General features: G+C 55.7%; 1 protein-coding gene across 1 annotated transcript in view; it reads left to right on the top strand.

Annotated features, from left to right (window-relative positions):
• The window catches only part of CNTFR (ciliary neurotrophic factor receptor), a 40,804-nt gene that overhangs the window by 5,609 nt on the left and 12,036 nt on the right, over positions 1 to 23,159 (top strand). The window contains exons 2-4 of the mRNA XM_081103717.1: positions 4,669 to 4,778; positions 17,537 to 17,621; positions 21,734 to 21,967. Of these exons, the coding sequence (XP_080959843.1) occupies positions 17,537 to 17,621; positions 21,734 to 21,967 (319 nt within the window). The 5' untranslated portion in view covers positions 4,669 to 4,778. The remainder of the gene's footprint in view (positions 1 to 4,668; positions 4,779 to 17,536; positions 17,622 to 21,733; positions 21,968 to 23,159) is intronic.

The following is a 23,159-nucleotide window of genomic DNA, read 5'->3' as shown; positions in this document are numbered from 1 at the left end:
TGAGGTGATCCCCCCCCCCCCCCACCTCCTTTGCCTCTGCCGAGGGCAGAGGTCCCAAAGAACAGCCATGCTGGGTTGGGGGTCACCAGAGGTGGGAGCTCTGGGGGACACAAGGGATAGAAGGAGGAACTGGGGCAGATGTGGGGACTGATTTAGACCGGCCGCTGTGGGAACCAGCTCCCAGAAGCTGGGGCTAGAGCTATAGTGGAAGGAACTGAAGTTAGATTACGGCGGTGACTTCTAGTCAGTGCAAGGGCTGGTCCTGGGGTTTAGAACAGAAGAGTCCTCATTCCTGCAGGAGGATTGGTTTTCCCAGACCAGAGCAGTCAGTGCACCCCTCCAGACACTGTACCTCACCCTCACAACACTCAGCAAGCTTGCATAGTAATTGCCTGTAGGCTCTGTGGGACCCAGGGACTGGGTCTGCTTTGCTCCCCTCAGTACCCTGCCCCTGGCACAGACCTGGTACACAGTAGAAGGGCCGTGTTGATTAAACAGTACATCTTTTTCTCTTCCATCAGACTGCGTGCTCCTCATAGGCAGAACTGTAACGCCAGCTCCCAGCATAGTGCCTGAGAGGGTAGGTGCTCACTGTATGTTGAGGAATGAACACCTGTTGAGTGGGACAGACCACAGGGAGATGGGGGGGCTCCTGGGGTTTCTGGCTTGAGATATAACAGCCTCTGTTGTACATTCCTGTTTAGCTCAAAGGACCCCTGAGTAATTTGTAGGCTTGTCTCAAGGAAGGACTTCCTCGTACTTAGGGAAGGAGAGCAGAGGATAGGCAGCTTCTTCCTTGAAAAGGTCTGGACTATGGGAAATGGACAGGGCAGTGACCCTGATTTTGTGGCCCAGCTCGGAGGTCACCTCTGTTCTTTCCCCAGCTTCAGGGTTTTTCAGAAGGTGAGGAAGCCCTTCTTCCCCACGTTGTGAGCGTGTCCCTTTCTCTAGGTCTGGGTTTCTTGGCCTCTAGCCGAGGCAATGGACCCCATCTCTGAGCTTCTGAGGCTGGGCTTTGAAGTTGTTAAGCTGTTGTGGGCACCACGGACTGTCTGTATTGGTTATTAACGGCTGTCTGAGAACACAGGGTTCGGATCCTAAAAATATCCTGTCCAGCCAGAGCCTAGGAGTTGCCAGTGTTGGCTGGTGTAGTGATGGCTGCATCTTGATCAGAAAGACGCAGAGCCAAGAGAGACTGGGAGAGTGGGGAAACTGAGGCAGCGTGAGCAGGAGATGCACAGGAGACAGGATCTTTGTTTTATATAGAACAAAGATTTATAAAACCAGTAATGCCATTTAGTCAAATTATGGCAATATTTAGGGTAATCTGTTATCTTGCACTGCAGAGAATTTCCTTCTGAGATGTATCAGAAGATATGTCTGATATCAGATATAAAAATCAAGTCGTCAATAGTCACCATTTCTAGTCCAGCTTCAGGATGTTCCAAAATAAGTCTGTGGCAAAGAAAAAAATCTTCTCCAAATTGACTTTTCTTTTTAAAGATGGTTCAAATTGATTTTTAGAGAGAGAGGAAGGGAGAGAGAGAGAAACATCAGTGTGAGAGAGAAACATGTATCAGCCGCCTCCTGCACGTCCTAGGAATCGAGTGGCAACCTTTTCAGTGCACAGGACGATGCCCAACCAATTGAGTCACACCAGCTAGGGCCAACTGACTTTTCTGAGCCATTGTCCCCATCTCTACCTTCTAGAACCCTCCCTTACAGCCCAAGTCCTAATAAGGTTCTTGCAGTCCCCCCTCTTATAGTCCCCCTCCACCTGACCTCTGACTCTCAAACCTCTGTGTAGCCCCTCTTCCCTGGAGAAAGGAGCTGTGCAGTGATCCCACAAAGGAAAAAAGAGCCCAGCTCTGGAGGCAGATGCCCTGTGACCTTGGTCCTTGAGCTGACCTTTCTGGGCGCCTTCTTGAAATCATGGGCTGGGGGGCTGGGTCCTGGCCCAGGCCCGGAGAAAACGCTGTTTTGGCATCCATCCAGGCCCCTGACGTCAATGACTCTCCAAATAATGGAATCAATATTGGGTGGGGTGGGGGGGGGGGGCAAGCGTGAACCAGGCCCCAGCGATTAGAAACAGATCAGCACAAACCCGCAGCTGATTCTGATAGAGCTGCCTCGGAGAGCTAGGGTGGGAGGCCTGGGCGGAGGTGGACCTGGGTAGGAAAAGGGGGGCTCAGGAATGGGAGGCAGAGCCCCCTGAGTGTCCAGACCATGAGGGTACACTAGTGGACAGTCTCTGGGGGTGCTGGGGTGGGAATGATAGGGTGCGGATTCCTGCCCTGGCCCCTTCCTCCTTTGAGCCTGTGGGGGTTCCAAGGCAAGGGGAAGTTTGTGAATGGAGACTTCTTTCAGCCAGTGAGTGACAAAGAATGGGCAAGGGAAGTTCAGAGTTCATCTTTCTGCATCCCAGACTGGGGCCCCTAGACTGGATTGTATTAAGGGTCACAGGTTATATACCGAGGGTAGAGAGAGAATTCTGAGTGAGACCTAAGGGAGATGACCTTTTGCTTGGAGGCAGAAGGCATTAATCTAAGACTGAGAAATGGGTCTTCCCCCTCAGATTGGGAGTGTGGCCTCCTCCATCAACTCCTGTCCTCTCAGCCTCCTAGAAGGCAGCAGGTGAGGATGGAGGGGGCCATAGGGTCCATAGAGGGCTGGCCTGGCGGCAGCTGACAAAAAACAGGAAGAAGGGCTGGGGGAGCAGCTGTAATTATGGGGCATTTATTATTAATCAGATGAAATTGCTGGAAGCAGCTGGTGTAATCTGCGTAGCGATACAGACTCTGCATGCTCCCCCCAACACATGCGTGCCACACAGCCTGAGCCTTGTTTGCTTTCACAGACCTTTTCTTGTGAAGGTTGGATGGCTCTATATGTGTCTCTGTGTCTGTTGGCATGTATCTGTCTGCATTTTTTCATGTCCACCTGTGCCCTGCTCTCCCTCTATTGTCTTTTTTTCCAACTACCTCTGTCATTCTTTGGCCCGATGCGTGTCTCTTTGCCTCTGCCTCCCTCTCTTTGGGCCCATCTCTTGGTATGTCGGTATCTGTTACCACCAGCCAGCCTTTCTCTTAACACCTCGTTTTAGTTTCTGGCCATCTCTCTCTGGTTGGTGGTTTCTCTGCATCTCTGGGAGGAGTTGGATGACACGGAATCCCTTTCTCACGAGTATGTGTTTAGGCACCTGATCATGCCTCTGGGGCCAGTTTTGGGGGAAGAGGGGCATTTGGACCCCGAGGATCTCCTAGGGCAGTGGTTGGCAAACTCTTTGGCCCCTTGAGTGTGGCTCTTTCTAAGCCTTAGGAGTACCCTAATTAAGTTAATAACAATGTACCTACCTATATAGTTTAAGTTTAAACAATTTGGCTCTCAAAAGAAATTTCAGTCGTTGTACTGTTGATATTTGGCTCTGTTGACTAATGAGTTTGCCGACCACTGTCCTAGGGTCTTGTAGAAGGTGAGGGCTCTTGGGAAGTGACTGGAGCCTGTAGAAGCATCAGTGACCTTTAAGATAGTCCTGAGTACAATGGCAGCTCCCTTACCAACTAGAAGTCGGGTGACTTTGGGCAAGTGCTTTTGTTCTCTGGGCCTCGGTTCCCTCACCTGTGAAATGTAAACAGAATTACCTCCAAAGGTTATTCTGATAATTTTGTGCAAAAATGTATGTTAAGTACTTAGCATGGTATCTGGCTCATCAAAGAGCCTGAACAATTGCTAGCTGCTAGCAGCCGTGGGCAAACTACGGCCCGCGGGCCGGATCCGGCCTGTTTGAAATGAATAAAACTAAAAAAAAAAAAGGCCGTAAACTTTTATGTAATGATGTTTACCTTGAATTTATATTAGTTCACACAAACACTCCATCCATGCTTTTGTTCCGGCCCTCCGGTCCAGTTTAAGAACCCATTGTGGCCCTCGAGTCAAAAAGTTTGCCCACCCCTGTGCTACTGTATTATTATTGGAAAAGGCACCGAGCAGGTAAGAGAGATCCGCAGAGGCTAACTGGTATAGAAGAAAAGCTGCTCTGGAGTGAAGACTCAAATCTGTGTTCTGGAACTAATCAGCTATGTGGTGTTGGGCAGGTTCCTTAACCTCCCTAAATATCAGGTTTTTTTCAACTGTCAAATGTGAATAGTACTATAATCTACCTCATGGAGAAGTAAAGAAAATTAAATAAGATAATGCATATACAGTGCCTAACAGTTCCTGGCACGTAACAAATGCTCAATAAATCAGAGTGGTGACGAGGCAGAGGAAGAGGATGGTAAGATGGTGAGTGTTTATGCCGTGCCCGTGGCCATGTGTCTCTGTGTGAGGACGCATGTGAGAATGCATGTGTGTGATATGAAGGTACTGATGTCTGAGAACTGGTTGTGTGGAGATTTGGGGGTGTCTGGGTGAATGTGAGAGTGTATATCTGTATGTGGTGTCAGCCACTGGCTTCTGGTCTCCCTTTGCTCCTGTGGTTCAGAACCTAAAGTCCGCCAGGGGTGCCAGGTGGACTTTGGACTACTCCCAACTTTTCTTCTGGATGCTTCTGCTGCCTGCCCGAGTCTCCCCTTCCTACAGGGGGTTGTGAGTATAGAACAGACTGTGGGTTGGACCAAGGCCTGTGGCTCCTCTGTGACCTCTGATTTGTGCCCTTTGCCCTTCTAGAATTCAGCCTTGTCACATCATCCGCCCCCTTGGTTTTGGAAGTCTCGGGAAGAGTTGGGTCCGCAGGAAGAGGACATTGATGTGCTCGGTGTGTGGCCGGTGGTGAAGAGGTACGTGCTGGGAACCCAGGGGAGGAGGTCAGTCTCGGGGCATCAGGCAGATATGGTAGGTGGAGCTGTAGGTCGGGGGATGTTAGTGAAGGAGGGCCTGAGATCCCTTTCTTCTTTTCCCCTGTCTTCTTCCTCCTGGGGCCTTTCATGCTCCCATAACAGGTCTGAAAAGGGGGAGAGACTTACCCACAATCACACAGGCAAGAGCACAGCCAGTACAGAAAACTGGGTTCTGCATGAGGGGACTGAATCCCGGATGTGGGAGTGTGTTTTTGTCTCATTGTCAGGCTCCCTCTCTGCCCCCAAAGCATCTCTCTGGCTTGATTAGGGAAGCAGCTGGGTTTGGAGGAGATGGGATGGGGGGCGGGGGGGGGGTGTCAGAAAGTCTAAAATATTCTGGGGCCAGCCATAGGGCTGGGTCTAACTCTTCCCGCCTTTCATTCAATCCAGGCAGGGCCCCTGGATTGGCAGCCCAGGGGTGGGGTTGTCCAAGGAATTGAGGCACTGGAGCGGAACGGAAGGGCCTATTGTCCAAAACCCGCCAGAAGCCCACAAAGGCCAACGGGCTTTTCATCTCAGCTCCCAAACAGACTGGCCATTTTCCCGGCTTGGCTCGCGAGTGATGGGGACTGACCCTTCAGAATTAGGACTGGGGTGCTGTTCAGTGTGGGGTGAGGTATCCCAGACACATGGCCATTAAAGAGACTTAAAATGGAGCTGGGGTTCTGAAGAGGAGGAAGGGAGGCTCCAGAGGGCTGTAGAGAGTTACGCTTCCATCTTCACTGTTCCCCAGAGGACCAAAGGACATGGAGTGGGGTATCTGATAGAAGTTCAGATTTATTAATAGCTGATAAATATTTATAGGGGGCACACCTGGGAGGAGTCTGATGGCTTGTTGGGAAAGTGAGCTACTGAGCTGTGAGGGCACATAATCCTCCCCTTAGACTGGGAACACCTTAGGGAGCTGGAACAGGAGGTGGAGAAGGCAGGCTAGTGGTCAGGCAAGAGAATGGGCTTCCTGCAGCAGGAGGGATTGAAGCCAGACAGCAGAAAGGACTTCCTGCCAATGAACAGTAGCTCTGATGCCCTGACCCTGTCCACAGGGATCCCAGAGGATCACAAAGAGCAGGGGAGCTGGAGAACACCCCCCGGGGGGGGGGGGGTTGGGGGGGTAAGGCTGAGGCAGCTTCTGTGAAGGCTGAGGAGGCTGGAAGGAGGACTTGGCAGTTCTGTCCACCCTCCCCCAGCAGCACCTCCAGCTCCACTTTAAAAACGGCTTTTTAATTTAACAAAGTGGATGAAAAACTGTTTTTGGAAATAAAAGATATCTGCTGTCTCCCAGGCTAGACTCAGCCCTTGCAGAGAGCCTCTCTCTGGGTTTCTCCCCCTACCAGTGGCTCCTTTCCTCTCTCTGTCTCTGTCTCTATTTAGTTTTTTCATTTCAGCTCCTGGACCCCCTGGCTTTCCTTTGGCCTCCCATCACCCATCTCCCCCATTTCAGCCTCTGTGGGCGTCTCAGCCCCAGTTGCCCATCTCCATGTCTCCGCATCTCCTTCTGTCTTTCTCCGGGTCTCTCTCTTCTGGAGCTTGTCTCTCTCCTGATTTGTCTCTGTCTCCCTGCCTGTGTCAATCTCTCTCCCTTCCCCCCTTTCCTTTCTCCCCCAACCCCTGCTCTAAATGGGTCTATTTAAAACACCCGACGCTGCCAAGTCAGAAAAGCGTCTCCTGATAAAGCGCATTAGGCAGAGGGAGGGAGGAGGGGGGAGGAGGGAGCAGCAGGCGGACGGATTGATCCAAGCCCGTAACCCCATTAATCAGGCATCGTGGATCCCCCTCCCTCCCCCAGCTTCAGCCCCTTCAGAGCTAAAAGCCCCTGAAATATTTATCACCCCTCCCCCATGGGGGCGAGGGGAGGAGTGTGTGGCCCTTGGTGTGAGCATCCCCAGCTGCTCTCCGCCCCCCCACCCCCGTGTGTATATGCACATGTGTGCATGTGCTCATGTCTGCACGCCTGGGTGTGCACACCTGACAGGCCCAGGGGCCAGCTGCCTTCTCGGCGCCCCTAACATGAGCAGCTTGGCTCCCTGGGCAGCCCCTGGAGGCCCTAGAATCTGGCTGGACGTGGGGAATAGGGAGACTTCAGGGTCAGGTGGGGGTCCTCATGCCTCCCCCGCCCCCCCCCCCCCCGCGCAAATTGCAGTAACTGAAGGACGGGGTAGCTGCACTGTCATTCTCAGGTGAGCTTGGGGTTCAGTGCTCAGATTCCCCCACATTTCCAGTGTGAGCAGTAACGTGGGGAATAGAAATGGGGACTCCATGCTTCGAAGCGCACGAAGGTAACTTGGAAGGCTAGATGAAGTTCCCCCTTTATCCTCAGAGGGCAGGAAGATGAGCCGAGGTGGTTTGGGGGTCTCCCATCGCCCTAAAAAATGCAGGAGGTGACCTGGGCCTGGGAGGGGTCGCCATCACCCCCAAAGAGTAAGAAGGTGGCCACGCCGGCATCGATGGGGAACGGGGCCCCACATCCAGGGCTCCCCTGTTAGCAGAGGTCAGCCCTGAGCCCAGCCGGGGTCTGCCGGAGTTGGTCCCCGCCAACTTCGCCTGGGGCGGGGTCCCGGAGGCCCCCCCCCAGCCCGGATCCGGGAGGGTCCCTGCCCCCTCCCGTCGCCCCGCATCAAGTGCCACATCTCCTCCTGACTCAGACAATTAGATTCAAAGGATGACCTCACTGCCTGCCGTCCCTCACTCGCTCCCTCCGCGCGCTGGGCTCGCTCCCCGTGCGCTCGCGGCGCGCTCCTGCCCCCTCCTCCCGGCCCGCTGGCCGCCCCGCCGGCTCGCTCGCAGCTCTGCGCGGCCCCTCGCCCGCCCGCCCGCCGGGACTCTCGGGAGGGGGGCGGCTTCTGCCTCCCGGGCCGCTGGGGCCCCAGCCCCGAGCCCGGGGGGCCCGATGCCCGCGGGGGGCCGGGCGGACCCACGGAGCGCCGGAGGCACCGACGGGGCGTCTGCGTGGGGACACAGGTCAGTGGCCGCGGGCCACCGGGCGGCGGGACTGGTCACCGCCGCCGCCGCCGCTGAGACGCCCCCGCCCGCGCCTGCCAGCCAGCCCGCCTCGGCGCTTCCCGCTCCTTTCTCGGCCCCCGCCCCCCGCCCCCCGCGGCTGCTCCCCGCGCTCCCCCTGCCAAGCCGTCTCTCTCCTCTCCGCGCTCTCCCCCCGGCCCCCCTGCCTCCGCCGCCGGTGGGAGGGACTGGGACTTCCTGAGGTCTCCGGGATGGGGCCGGGGGCCCGCCGGCTGCAGCCGGCCCAGGCCAACGGGGAGGGGGCTCTGAGCGTGCCCCTTGGCCCGGGGGAGGGGACCCGCACCTGGGTGGGAAGGGGGCTACCGAGGGAGAGGCCCGGGGGTTGAGCTCCTGGTGTCTTTCTCTTCTCACGGCTGCGGGCCTCCTGCCTGGCTTCATTTGTCCCCACCTCCTAGCTAACTTGAGTCCCCACGGCCCGGCTTCACGGGACCCCCACAGCCCGTGTTCTTTGGGGCCCTGTCACCGGGGTTACCCCAAGACCCTGCCTCCTGCCTGCTTTTGTTCCTCCTGCCTGCCTTCCACAGGTCTCTCCCACCTGGCGTTATGGGATTGCCCTGCCTTTGTTCCTTAGGTCCTGCTGCCAGGTGTCTGCTCCCCTGCCTGGTTTCCATGGAGCCCTATCAGGCTCCCTTCAGGATGGGGATTCAGGGTCCAAGCTACACACCTGGAGTGGCAAGTGGTGAAGGTGTCAACAGCGTTTCCAGTTGTTCCCTGGTTGGGGCCTGGCCAGCACAGCCTAGATTCCATTCTGCCGGGACAGCCACATGGTGTCCTTTCTTGTCATGGGGGCGGGATGGGGGTGGGGGTGGGTGGGGGGGGGGCGCAGGGTCCAAGGATTCTTGTCCTCAGTGGTTGCTTAGAGGAGTAGGGAGTACCAGCTTGGCCCGTCCTCTCCCCATCTCTCTTTGGGCCTGACAGTGATGACAGTGCTTTGGCTGGGGACTGAGGTTGAGGCCCCATCTCTTTCCCCTTCCTTCCCCTCCTGCAGCCAGGCCTAAAATTCGGTGCCCTATAGACAGTTGTGGGCATGCAGCTTTTAAAAAAATTGTTGACACTATTACAGATGTCCCCCTCCCCCCCACGTGGTCTCCCCCAGGCCTTGCCATGTTATTGTCTGTGTCATGGGCTCTGCATATATGCACATGTTCTTGGGTTAATCTCTTCCAGTCCCCCCAATCCCCTTCCCTCTGAGATCTGTTTGAAGGGGCCTGGGATCACACAGCCTATAGCTAGGCTGAGAGCTGCTGCTGCTTCTCATCCTAGAGAAGAGGGGGTGAGGAGGGGAGTCATAGGGGCCTGGGGAGTAAGCTGGTTTCTGGGGTTTTCTGGCTCCTGCTCCTACCAGTGCAACCATCTCTTCACCCAGGGGCTTCTTCACTCCTCCTGTTTGGCCTGGAGGTGCCCTCATTTCCAGATGCTGGTGAAAGTGGGGTTAGGGGAGGAAGTAGCTGCCTAGGTCAGCAGTCTTCAACCGGTGTACTACATACAGCACACTGGTGTGCCAATAAAAACCTTTAAAACGTGCAATACCTGACTATTTAGTCCAAGGCACTGACTTTTCCCCCCTTAGACCGTCAAATTAAAAAAAAAAAAAATTGACAAAACAGCCAACACAGCAATAACCATCCAGTGTGAATAAATCAAAATTATACCCATTTTTTTGTCAGATTGGCAAAAAATATAGATTTTGGAGTTCTGCAGAATTTTAGTAATTAGTTTATGTGTGCCATGAGGTGAACTAGGTTGAAAACCGCTGGCCTAGGGAATAATCAGTTATTTCCTTACTTGTTAGGGACCAGTGAAGAACTTCCCTTTTCCTTCCTGCCTTGGGCTACCCTGAGCTTGACCTTCTCCCCCCAAGTACCGCCCAGAATATAGTCACTCTTCTGAGGGTGGATCTCTGTGCGCCGCCGGCTGTAGGGGTGCGAGAGGCTAAAGGTCGCTGAGGGGCTCTGGAGGTGCAGTGGGATCTATGTGGAAGATCGACTGTTCCGAGTGTGTGATGGTGTCCATATGTGAGAACATCACTGTTCTGAGTAAGCGCATGTGAGAGAGTGTGTGTGTGTGAGACTGTAATGTGTGTGTGCACGCACACCAGCGTGTATGAGGCTGTGGCAGCGGGTGTCCATGTGGGAGGCCGTGATGTGTGGCCATGATGGTAGACTCTGAGAGCCAGTGTCTGCAAGAGGCTTTTGGGTGTGTCTTTAAAGCTCTGGCTGTGTGTGTGTGGAGGTGGGGACCTTGGGGAGGTCTGCCAGGTGGTCGAGAGAGCCCAAGTGTGTGCTGGGACTCTGGGTGAAGCGAGCACTGGGTGCTGTGTGACCCTGAATCGCTGGTGTGTGTGTGAGCGTGTGTGTGTGCGTACTCACGCCTGTGTTTACCCATCAGGAACAGATTGCTCTGGCTTCCCCACTGTGAGGAGCGGAGGAAGGGGGAGGAAGGATGGCTTGCTTTTGCCCAGCAGACCAGAAGTTTCCTCAGAGTGTGCGCAGTGTACGTGCATGTTAGGGGGTAGGGAGAACAGGACACTGTTACACGAAGACAGTCGAAGTTTCTGTCCACCCCCCTGCCCCCATCTTCCATTCTTTTTGTTACAAACCCATGCTTCACGTGCACTGCCTCCCCAGCCCTCGTGTGTGTGTGTGTGTGTGTGTGTGTGTGTGTGTGTACACAAACTTACAAGCATAGGCTTCTGTCTATGTATTTGAGTGTATTTGAGGATGTGTCTGCACCGTAGCAGTGATGGGGCCAGGGGTGCAGCGTAGTGGGAGACGCTGAGGCAAATAGGTCTTTGTTCCAGCCCCGAGATCTGGAAAGCTATTTTGTCCATTCTTCTGTCTTCACGGAAGGCCCTGCAGCCTCCATCCTGCCCCTGCCTCATTTTCTTCGAGCCCTTTCCCCGTCAGCTAAGAGACGTCTCATTCAGCCCCATGGGTCTGCCCATCGCTGCATTTCATGGCGTTCTTCCAGCTGTCAACCTCCTGCTGAGCATTCTGTCCCTCCAAGAGGAGCAGCACCTACTTCCACAGAATTAACCTGACTGGTGTGTGGGCCTTTTCTAGGTAGAGGGATCCTCCTCATTCTTCTAGAAGCCAGAAGGGACTCAGGACTGGGGTGAGGGGATGGGGGATTTGGTGCATGTGCCCTCAGGTTCTGTGAAGCTGTCCAGAGCCCATGTGCCCAGAGGGAGGATAGGAACTTACCTGTCTACCTGCTCCCCGTTTGAGAGGCAGGGCCAGTTGACTTATTTATATATATATATTTCAGAGAGTAAGGGAGAGAGAGATTGAGACATCAATGATGAGAATCATTGATCAGCTGCCTCCTGCACACCCCCTACTGGGTATCAAGCCCACAACCTGGACATGTGCCCTGACCAGGAATCGAACCATGACCTCCTGGTTCATAGGTCGATGCTCAACCACTGAGCCACACCAGCCTGGCTGGACCAGTTGACTTTTGAGGGAAAAAGCCTAGACCTTTTGCACCTAGAGGGCTGCATAAACACAGACCTACATATATGTGCATATACAAGCCCATGCCCAGGTCACCAGGCAGCTCCCATCTGAAGTGGAGCTCGAGGTGTGGGCACAGGCTGGTGGGATTCGGATTCCTGCCTCTTCAGCACACCTCCCAGCTGCCCATCCAGGCTCATCATGGGAGGGCCCCAGGTTTCCCCCACAAAACACCCCCACACACGTGCAGCAGGGCATGCACATGCTGATCTCAGGGTCCCCATGGTGCAAGAGGCTGGGGGTGGGGGGTTTGAGCGCTCAGAGTCCAGGCTGCTGCCAAAATCCATCGGAATCTTGTCCCCCCCAGGCCCTCATCTCCGGCTGCGGAGGTCACAATAGCAGGTGCGGATACCGCCCCCCCCCCCCAACTCACTCACATCGGGCTGCCTCCTTTTCCACAGCCTCAGCCAAGGGCTCGAGCTGGGGGACCACTCCCCCTGCCTCTCTCCTGGCCCCCCCTCCCACTGGTGCTCAGCTTCTGCCCCCTTCTATGGGGGGAAGGGGGGTCTATGTTTGGGTGGGATCCTTTCCCCTGAGCACTGGGGTTTGCCCCGGAGTGTGTGGGATTGTGGTAGCCCAGGAAGAGATAAGGCATGAATCCTGAACCCAGACATGGCTTTTGGGTCCTCTGCTCCTTGGGGTGGGGATACTGAGAGCTGAGAGGAAGGCCAGGTCTGAATTCAGAGCAAAAGGAGAAAGAGCCAGAGACAAGAGACTCAGACGGGAGGGAGCGACGCCACAGGGAGTGGGAGCCTACCCCATGGCCAGCCGCCCCAGCCCAGAAGCTGGCCCCTGACCCGGTCCGCCCCCTCCCTGGTGGGGGGCCTGCAGCCAGCTGCCAGGGGCCAGGCCTCTCTCCATGGCCTCACCCCCGCCCCCAGCCTCTGGACAGCTCAGGCCTCTGCCCCCGCCCCCACCGCCCACGCTGTCCAGGCTGCCTAGGCCTGGTGGGATCTGGGGGCCTCCTGGCCTCAGCCCCTCCTCCCGCTCCTGGAACTTCCCGCCAGCCAGGACTGTCTCTCCCAGGCTCTCCTTCCGCCAGTACTGCTCCTCCCTGCCCACCACATCCTTGTCCCCGTCTCTGCCCCTGCTCTGTCTCTCATTTTCTCTCCATCTCCAAGTGTGTCTCTCTTCCTCACTCCGCTCTAATTCCTCTTTAGGTCCGAGGCCTCTAGAAAACCTCTGGCCTTTGAATTAGTTCATGCTGTGTCCTGTCCTGAGCTCTTGCCTCATTCAGGACGGGGCCTCCAGGGCTGCTGTGGGGGGAGTCCAGGCCAATCAATCTCCTTGGATCTCAATTTCTTGGAGGCACCACATGGGGCCTCCCTGCTCGTTCACTGTCCAGGCAGATTGAGCCTATCTGACCATCAGCACACCCACACCATCCAATACCTCGAAGCTCCGAACACTGTTTGTGACACATCAACACATGCACAGTTAGAGCTGGGTCAGTGGTGCTAGGAACTTCTTATGTTGGGCTTGTATAATCTGACCTGTCTGCTTCTGCAGGGATGAACAGGGGCTTTCCAAAACTCATCCTTCCCCTTCCTCAGGGTCTGCCTTCAGCTGGGCAGGAGCTGAGGGGGACGCAGGGCAACTGGGACCTTGCTGGGACTTGCAATGCCAGAGTAGGCAGTTAGAAAGAGATGAGCTGGGAGAGGCTGGAAGAGGCAGCTGGGGCTTGGAGGAAGTTGTGGGAGATGCAGCAAATTAAAAATAGACGACGGAGGTGACAGGCCCCGGTGTGAGGAGGAAAGAGCCCCTCGAGGGTGTGGTCTAACCAGTGGCATAACACCTGGTGAAGGAGCTTTATAGTTTGAAGATATATTTTTTGAGACATGAGGGCGGGGATGACTTGCTCCTTGCCTAGGGACGTTCCAGCCTAGGGGTGTAAATCCCCTAAGCTCCCAAATATCGGGGCACTTGGTTATCTCTGGCCAGAGACCACCCCAAACACAGCCAATAGCAAGAGGGGTCGGGGACCCTGGCTCCTACCCAGACTCAGACCCTAGGTCACCGAGGTTCCTGATCTGGAGTCTGTCATTGTGTCTGTCATTGTCACGCTGGTCACTGTCAGCCTCCACGGTGTAGACCATTACTGAGTCTTATTAACATCCCTGTAGCACTGTGAATGTCACCATCATTGTTGTTCTATGTGACTGTCAGTCTCCTTGCATTTTTTATGTTGAGATAACTGTCACTCTTCCTGTGTCAATGTCAACAGGTGTCATTGCCTTGTATGTTGGTGTCATTGTATGTGACTGTCAACACCTGTGTGTCATTGTCAACTATGTAACTGTTATTTATACTGGGTGCTGTTCGCAATGTGGAATTGGTGCCCTTGTGTCACCATGGGACAGTGACAGTAAGTTGGGGGCCCAGGATTTGTCTCTCTCTCTCTCTTTTTTTTTTTTAAATCCTCACCAGAGGATATTTTTCCATTGATTTTTAGAGAGAGTGGAAGAGAGAGGGAAAGACAGAGAAATATTGATATGAAAGAAACACATTGATTGGTTGCCTCCTACACGCACCCCAACCAGGACCCAGGCTGGGGAGGAACCTACAACCGAGGTATGTGCCCTTGACGGGAATTGAACCCGGGACCCTTTGGTCCGCAGGCCGACGCTCTATCCACTGAGCCAAACTGGCTAAGGCCCAGGATTTGTCTCTTGGTGTGTCGCTTGTATGTGTGTATAACGATGACACTCTGGGTTTCTCTGCCAGGAGAAGTGCTGGGCTCCGTGTGCTGACAAGGGGTTTGGGCTGCTGGGCACTAGGCTCCTTCCTTGCTACTGGGGTGCCCTGTTCTCTTCTCATTCTGGGGCTGGGGCTGGAGGCCCGGCTGGCCCCTGAAGTGGTCTATAGGGAGCCTGGGTCAGTTTGCATGGCCCTCATCTGGGGCTTTGTGGGATTTATCCTCCAGATCTATCCCAGAGCCATGGGGTGTGGACTTGGAAAATTCCTGGGAAAGATGCTCTTTGCCCTGGGATGGGTGGCCTGAGGTGAGCTAGGGCAGGGTGGAGGTGTAGCCTGGATGCCTCTGGCCTCAGCTTCCCTACCTGGGAATGGGCCCAGCTGGGACTTTCTGAGTGAAGGAGAAATGAAACTGGCCTGGGGTTTTCTGGGTTTATGGGGCAGAGATCCCCTGGGGCACTGGATCCCCAAAGAGAAGTCCTGCCGTCCCCAGGAAGGCCCTGCTCTTCTTGACTCAACGTTGGCCAGGACGGCTGCCCCGACACTGCCCCTCCCGCTGGAGGAGCTGGGCGGGTGTGGAGAGATGTGCTAGGGTGGCACAGAGACCCTGCCAGTGTCTCTGTCATCTCTCTCGGTCTGCCTCTCCTCTGCCCTTGAATCTCTGCCCATCTTCTATTCCCTTCATCTCTCTTCCTACGTCTGTTCTTCCATTTCTCCCTATTTTGGTCCCTTCTTATCCCTCTGGGTCTCTGCTCAGGTCTTTCCTTCTCTCCCTGCCTCGGTGTTCCCCCCTCCCTTTTCTGGGTACCCCAACCTTGCAGTGTCTGTCTTGGTACCCCATCCCCCACTCTCTGCAGTACGCGCTCTCAGCAGCGCCCGTCTCCCATGGCTGCAGCCCCGTTGGCCCAGGGCCCGGCCCTTACAGTAACTCATCGGGCTGATGGAGACGACTTTGATGAAGAAGCCACCCCTCCCCCTGCGGGGATCCAAGTGTGTGTGTGTGTGTGTGTGTGTGTGTGTGTGTGTTTGCTTGTATGCATGACACCCATGCTAGGCCCTCTCCTCCCCCTTACCATCCCCCCAAAACTGGGACCAGGAAGGAGCTAGGAGCAGAGGGCCACCCGGTCCCTCTCCTCCCATCCTGTGATCTAATCTCCATCCACTCCGCCTGCCCAGCTGCCTGCCCATGCCAAGGTTCCTGCTCCATGTGGTGGGCAGTGGGTGGCACTGAGGTGGAGCATTTTCCTGGCTGTGAGGAGAAAGACGGGCAGATGGCAGAGATGGCAGGGGTGAGTCTGAGGGCTACCTGCAAGGGTGGAGGTGGGGAACCAGCTCTTGCCTCTCTTTCTCTAGCACCACCTATAAATTCTGACAGTTTGGGGTTCATTTCCTGGCCTCACTACTTGCTGACTGTGACTTTGGCCACTGTCTCCTAGACCTGAGGAGTAACTGAAGATGGGGGAGTGGCTGAGGGTCAGGAGCCAGGCCAAGTGGTAGCTGAGTGAGAGCCAAGGCCACATGGGGCCTAGGGAGATGAGCTGTGCCAGGGAGGGGCAGTCAGAACACCTATGACTGTGGCTGGAGGAAAAGCAGGGCAGATGGGGGACTCGCCTGGTGAAGGGCAAGTATAGCAACAGGCAGGCAGGCGCCCTCTCCCATTAAGGAGCCACCCGCTGGTTCAGGCTCACCCCGGCGTTTGTCTCCTCCTGCTTCAGCTGTCTGCAGTGTCGCTGGCAGTATTTCTGACAGTGGCTCTGGCTGTACCTGGCAGTGTGTCCGACTGTGTGTCTGAGTGTCCCTGGCAGTGGTTTTGGCGGTGTGGATACTGACTGAGCACCTGGCTGTGTCTCTGGTTCTCTCTCTCGCTGTTTTTCTGGGTGTATGCCTGTTTGTCTCTATCAGTTTCTCTGGTGTTTCTCTGCTTGTGTGTCAGGCGGTGTCTCTGGCATGGTTTCGGACGGTGTCTCTGGCTCTCTGGCTGTGTTGCTGGTGGTTTCTCTGCTTGTGCTTCTTGCTCCTTCTCTAGCCCTATGTTGGCTTGGGTCCGGCTGAGTCTTTTACGCTGTTTCTGGTGGGTCCTTTGGTTATGTATCAGCTGTTCTCTGGCTTCGTCTGATTCTGCCTCAGTCTCCCAGTATAACTCCAACTGTGTGGAGTTGCGTCTTTGGGGTTCTGTTTAGCTGTTTTGGGCCATGTCTCTGGCCAGCGTCTTTGCTGTGTGTCTGGCTACACCTTTGAGAGTGTCTGGTTGAGCATCTGGCAGTATTCCTCTCTGCGTTTCTACTTCTGTCTAGTTGACAGTCCCCCTTCTCCTCAGTCTGGGTTGGGAGAATCATAGTTGGAGCCATTTCTGCAGGAAATAGTTATTTCCCTCAGGTGTAAACGCTCTCAGGTGTACGTGTTTGCTGGGGTGGGACGGCTGGGCCCATTCCAGGAAGCAGGACAACGAGTAGGGGGGCCATTGGATTCTTCCTGGGTTCTGGGGACAGGGCCTGAGTGTGCTTTGTGGACCCACACGGGTGTGTATAGACCAGGGGTGGGCAAACTTTTTGACTCGAGGGCCACAATGGGTTCTTAAACTGGACCAGAGGGCCGGAACAAAAGCATGGAAGGAGTGTTTGTGTGAACTAATATAAATTCAAAGTAAACATCATTACATAAAAGGGTACGGTCTTTTATCTCAATAGTTTTATTCATTTCAAACGGGCCGGATCCGGCCCGCGGGCCGTAGTTTGCCCACGGCTGGTATAGACACTGATGCACGTCTGCTGGGCTGCGGGTCCCAGGCTGCTGGGGCATGTGGCTAGGATAAAGGATGGGCCGAGACCGCTAACAAGGACCTATCTGTGAAAACCTCTCGTTCTTCTCTTGATCATCGCTGTGCACTAAAGCAAAAGCCACATCCGACCTTGGTCACACCGGACCCATCTGCTCTGAACTTCCCAGAGCCAGTGGCAAGGCTCACTGGGGGGCAGGGCTGAGGGCTCCTGAGCAGCAGGGCTTTGGGCCCTCTCCCCAGGAGCACAGCAAGGGACCTTCCCTTCAAGGCAATTTGGAGAAGTATAGACCTCCAACCAAGTTAAAACATCACCCTTTCATTTTGCGACGTTTATAGCTAATTAGCCAACCTCACCAGTAAAGTTGTTCTGTTTTTATTTTAAGAAAAAATGGTTCTATAACTCATCCGCGGTTGACTACATCCTGCAGCCAGCAGCCTTATTGAGCAACAAACCGCTGTAGGTTGCCTTCTACCATCTTAGCAAACCTTTGCCGACAGATGCCAGTAATGTTTTCTATTGCTTGAAAGAGGATCCTGAGCCCTATTAAGAAGGGCATTTGGGGTCAAGGTGCCCGGCTCTAGGGCTGGGATTTCCTAGTCTTGCCTGAGAAGTGGGCGGGCTCCTAGGAGGTTCCTGCCTGGGCTGATTCTGCCCCTTCCTCCCCTCCTGCTACCCCTGTTTCTCCCGACAGATGGCTGTTCCTGTCCCGTGGGCCTGCTGTGCTGTGCTTGCTGCCGCTACTGCCGTTGTCTACGCCCAGAGACACAGTCCTCAGGGTGAGTGCTTGGGGGGTGGGGGGAGTGTTCCCTGCCGACCCTCTCCCAGAGCTGAGGATGTACCTCCCCTGGCGTAGCTGTATGCACTCACCTGAGCGCCACACACTGGCACATGCTGGCATCATCACCCATGAGCACCCAGAAGGACATGAGTTATATGACACAGATGTTCAGGGTGACCCACTGATGATGTATCATAGGCATGGTCCTCCAGTCCCTCCTGGGTGGTCTCATGTTGATGGTATCTCTGGCTTGAGAGGATCTGTCCGTCTTCCCACAAGGACGGATGTAGGGTACAGACAGGTGGGATGGAAGTTGGGGGCAGCTAGCGCCAGGGCCCCTGTACAGTATGTGGTGAAATGGAGTCTCCTGGGGCCTTTTGGGATATGCAGTGCAGCGGGAGGCACTGAGAGAGACAGCGGGCAAGGGAATTTGGAGACTGAGATAATAGACGGAGAACAAGAAGGGGGAACGGGCAGGGTGGCAGGTGGGAGAGGCTGCACACTGGCAGGGGACTGGGCAGTCAGTCGGCTGGAACGGAATGGCTGGAGGAGGCAGGTGTTATTCAGGTGGTGCCATTGGCAGCCTCCTGCCCTCCCCCTACCAATGGCCAGTGAGGGCTGGGTCCTCCCCACAGCCCACAGGACAAGGAGCTGCTGGGAAACAGGTACCCTCTTAACTTCAACACTGGCCCCTCCACTGCATTTGAGGCAGCACCTCAAAGAGCCACATCAGTACAGGGGCTGCCCTCGGAACTCCTCAAGCAAGGCTCCAAGTATAGGGAGCTCCCCCTTTGGACGTGTTCTGCACCACCCACCCCAACCCCAACTGGCTTGGGTAGAGTCAGAGAGGTTGAGGGCATCTCTGAGGCCCAGGCAGAGCTATGCCATCCTCAACCCATAGCTCTCAGGCTATGGGTTCAAAGAGGGCAGTGGGTCGAGGCTACTGTGGCCTCTTCCTTGTGAGATCAACACTGGATGAGACCCAGAGCTCCCAGCCTGCCCCAGGGCTGCTCCCCAATAGGCAGGGACCAGAGGGACCACTGCTAGGCCAGCCCATCGACCCCCCGCCTGCTCCGGGCTCCTGTGCCGACCTGACTTGCCTGGGCCTGCAGTGGTCTCTCCCCTTGGCCCGGTCCCCGCCTTTTGTATAAAGCAGAGCCACGTGTGACCAAGGCCACCTCTCTCCACCCGCGTGAGACGTTCTTGTGCATTAGGCTGCGTTCTTGTGTGGGTGAGACCATGTCCCTGCTTGTGTTTCTCTTCGTGGTTGCATCCTTGCGGGCTGTGCTCGGTGTGACATTGTCTGTGTGTGTGACCCTGCCTTTCGGGGACTGCGTCCTTGTGGTTGAGACTCTAGGAGAGCCGCTCTCTGTTTCTGTCTGTGGGCTTGTGCCCCTGTGAAGCTGTCCCCCCGTGTCTGAGACCAGGCCCCCCACGTAACTGTGCCTCTCGGTGACGGTGCCCTGCCTGTGCGTGCACATGATCTTGTCTCAGGTGTTGCCATCCCTGAAGCGGACGTGTCCCTGTGTGGCTTTGACCCCGGGGACTGTCGTCCTGGGGGCGCTTGTTCTTGGTGGGGATTGTCCTCGTCCTATGTGTGTGGCGACGTGAACTTGCTTAGGACGCCCGGGGGGACAGTTTCCGGCATGTGGTCCCCGTGTGAGCCTGTGTGCGCAGGTGTGAGGGAGCTCTCAGCTCGGTCCCTCTGTGTCCATGACCTCATCCTGTCTCTGTCTCTCATCCTGGCTTCTAACAACCTTTTCACAGCTGATTCCTTTGGAGCATTTGTCACCGCGTCAGGGCCAAGAACCTCATCCTCCCCCTGCTGCTTGATTTAATTTCTGAAATGGACAGCACATCAGTAGGGACACCCATGGGGTGGGAGGAGAGCTGTCCAGAGACAAAGGATTAAATCACTGCCGTGCTTGGAGCTGTGGCACGGCTGTGTGTATTGCCGTTGTTGTGTTACTGTAGCAGTGTGGCACGGTGTGATTGTCATGTCACGTTGCCCCCTCTGCCTCTGCCGTGTGGCCTGTAGTTGTCTTCTGGCATTGTCGCTTTTCGTTCTTGTCCTGCCCTGACGTCGTTGGTTTGTCATTGTCGTTGGGTTGTGTTTCCATGTCCTCTGGGAGGCAGGCAGGGTGCCGTGAGGAAGTGTTATCCCGCTGCCATTGTCTTTGCTGTGCTGATGGGCTCCTATTTCCTCATCTTATAGCGATACCTGCCCCCCCCTCCCCCAGATTAAAGGGCCATCCTGGGTCCATGTTAGTTCTGAGCTGCTGTTGGTCAGTGTTGATGTGTTGCTGCTGGGACCATGATGGCCACACCCCCTCCCCATCGGTCAGTTTTCAGCCTCCTCCTCAGGCAGCTGGACGCGGAGTCTCTCTGCTGGGGGGTGGGGTGCAGAGAGAGGGGCTTGGCATGTTTCCTGGAAGCTCCAGGTTTTTGGAAGGGAGGATGGAAGGGGGCTCAATGGCTAGGGCTGGTGGATTGGGGGGGCTCTATGGCTTGAGCCTTGGACACTGGGCCTCTGGTCGGGGGAGGCCCCCTCAGTCTCGAGTCCAGCCTCACAGCTGTGGCCTCCGAGGCCCCCAGCCGCCGCCCTTCCGCCCGTTCATCCTCTGTTCGGCTGGTCCCAGGCCCCACCGACGAGTGGTCAGGGCTGGCTGGGTTTCCTGCTTCCTTCTCCTCGGACAGGGACAGGGAGGCTCAGAGAGGGGCAAGACAGAGACAGGCAGCGGGGGAGAGACCTGGAGCTATGGAGAGACCCCACAGCACAGGGAGGCCGGCAGAGGCAACAAACAGGGACAGATGTTCCAGCAGCACGGAGAAAAGCAGGACGGGGGCGGGGGCTTCGATGGAGGGAAGGGGTGGCTGGTGACATAGGGGGATCCCTACCCCCTGCGGTCCTGGTGGTGTTAACAAGTCTAATTAAGAGGCCACTGGCCCAACTTAATTGGCTCGTTAACAGGAACTGCCTCTGAAAATTTCCTAACTCAGTGGGGTAGCTCTCTGAGGGGAGACTTGAGCGAGTGTTAACGAGGGATCCCACAGCCCCCCCACCCAGACTCCTCCCCCTCCCCCCTTCTTCTTACCCTCACTCCACAGATCTGGCTGAGACCAGGGAAGCATCTGTCCTTGCAGACTTGGGGGTCAGGATGCAGAGAGTAGATTTGCATCTCCCGGCCCTGCTGGTGTCTGTAGATGGGTGTCTGGGACTTTCTCTGTCCCACACGCCTCCCCCACCTAGCGCTGCCTCTCGACAGGTGCTCCCTCCCGCCCTTCCACTCCAGTCTCCTGGGCTCCGTCCATCACGCCTGGGTTGCCGAGGCCAGGGCTGGGGTTTGCTTTTGGCTCTGACAGGCCCCTCCTGGGGGCAGGAGAGGAATGGTCAGAGAGCTCCCTCAGTCCCAGCATTCCCCCACCCCCACCCCAAGCAGTTCCTGCCTCGTGAAGTTGACAGCTGCCAGGAGTTCCCTAGGGCTCCCGTCCTCCACCCAGCCCATTTTCCCTTCTCCTACTGCTGCCCAAGCCCTGGATGTCTGGTTGGGAGTGGGGAGGTGGGGCTTGTCAGGAAGGCCAGAGGGGGGAGAGAGAGAAAGTCAAGACAGAAAGAGATAAGGATGGGGAAGAGAAACAGATGGGGAAAGACAGAGAAAGGAGTCCAGGAATGGGGCCCCTCAGCTCCAGCTTGCCTGGGTAGCAGATGTCAGTGACTGGGGCTGGGCCTGTTGGTGGTAAGAGGGTTCGGGTCATGGGGTCAGGAAAATTTTTTAAAGGACCTAGGGACTAGAGGTGAACTGGGTTTTCACTGAGTTCTAAAATACTTCCCAGTACTCTACACAATCTCTCTCTCTCTCTTACACACACACACACACACACACACACACACACACACAATCGCTCATTCATACACAGTTTGGAGACACTCCCACACCTGTACACTTGCACAGCCTTGGAGACATTCTGCACGCTCATCTCCCCACACACTCACACCGCCAGACCCAGAGCATCTTAGCCTGGACTCCTCACTCGTGCACATTCACCGGCTCTCACCTCGGCACGGCTGTGACCTGTTCCTTTTGCTCTGTGTCCTCCCCACCCCCACAGAGGCACCCCACGTGCAGTACGAGCGCCTGGGCTCAGATGTGACTCTGCCATGTGGGACAGCCAACTGGGACGCAGCTGTGATGTGGCAGGTAAACGGGACAGACCTGGCCCCTGACCTGCTCAATGGCTCTCAGCTCGTGCTCCGTGGCCTGGAACTGGGCCACAGCGGCCTCTATGCCTGCTTCCACCGTGACTCCTGGCACCCGCGCCACCAAGTCCTTCTACACGTGGGCTGTAAGTGTTGCCCCCAACCCCTCATCCGATCTCCTACTTCACTCAAAGGGGTTGTCAGGGAGGCCCAGACCCTTGGCGTAGATCAAGTCCCCTTCCGGTTGGTGAGGGGAGGAGGGCTGCCGCATCCTGACCCTTGCCCTCTGATTCCATCCCAGCCTGTTCTTCTGACCTCTGAGCCAAGTCTTGCCCACTGAGTCCAGACCCCTGGGTATTTTGCACATATATCTCGCCCCTAACCCCAGAAGTCTTTGAGATCCTGAAATCCTGTTCCTGTGTCAAGATGGGTAGAGGAGGGCTGGTAGGTCATGGCCCATTTGGGGCCTGGTGGGGAGTAATCCCGGGGTCACAACTCAGAGCGGGAGCAGTCACATTCCACTGTATGCTCTCAGGGGATGGGCATGATGGCCTTATGGAGGAAAATAGGACCTGTGGTTATATAGGTATAGTTATGGGCACTAGGGGAGGCCCAGGAAAGAAGGAGTGGAGGTGGGGACAGGAGACTAGAGCAAGAGGAGTCAAGACAACTGGCGGTACCAATCACTGCAACAAAGACACAGTAGGAGGGTCCATTGGAGCAGAAGATAGTATGTTCCGTTTGGACAGTGTCTCTTGGTTTCCCTAGAATCAGCTCCCAAGATGAGAATTCATATGCAAGTAGTTTGTCAGGTGACGGAAACACCTTAGGGGAGTGGGAAAATGATAGGAAGTTAAGTTAGTCACCAAAATGTTACCAGCCACTAAGTCTGGGCTACTGGAGCTTAATCCACTGAGGGAACTCCGGCCGCCCAGGCAGAACATGAGCCTCGGAGGTCTCCTGCCAGAGGGCGGAGGGAGCTTGGGTGCTTACACACCAACTCCTGCCCATCCTTGGTGGGGGGTTCTCCTGGGGTGGGGGCGGGGACGCTGCTCATCCTCCAGCACTTTGGCCTGGTGCTTCAGCAGGAGATGCAGGCTTTGGTGGCCAAAGAAAGCTCTTAGGCAAATAACTGCAGAAGCACCGTGTATGGGTGAGGGACCTGTGGTACCGTCCATATCTGCTGTGGACACGTTTGTTGGGGTCCTTGGACGACAACCAGGAGTTGATGGCTGGTAGCCAGTGAATCTGATGGTCTGGGATTCAGGGGAGAGATCTGTGCGGGAGATGGGAATTTAGGGAGTTGTCAGCATTCAGGCCATGGGAGGGATGAGATGG

The sequence above is a fragment of the Myotis nattereri genome (assembly GCF_964212035.1).
Source record: "Myotis nattereri genome assembly, chromosome: 12".
Taxonomy (NCBI): domain Eukaryota; kingdom Metazoa; phylum Chordata; class Mammalia; order Chiroptera; family Vespertilionidae; genus Myotis; species Myotis nattereri.
The sequence above is the reverse complement of the archived record's forward strand: the minus strand, read 5'-3'. Positions and strand labels throughout refer to the sequence as shown.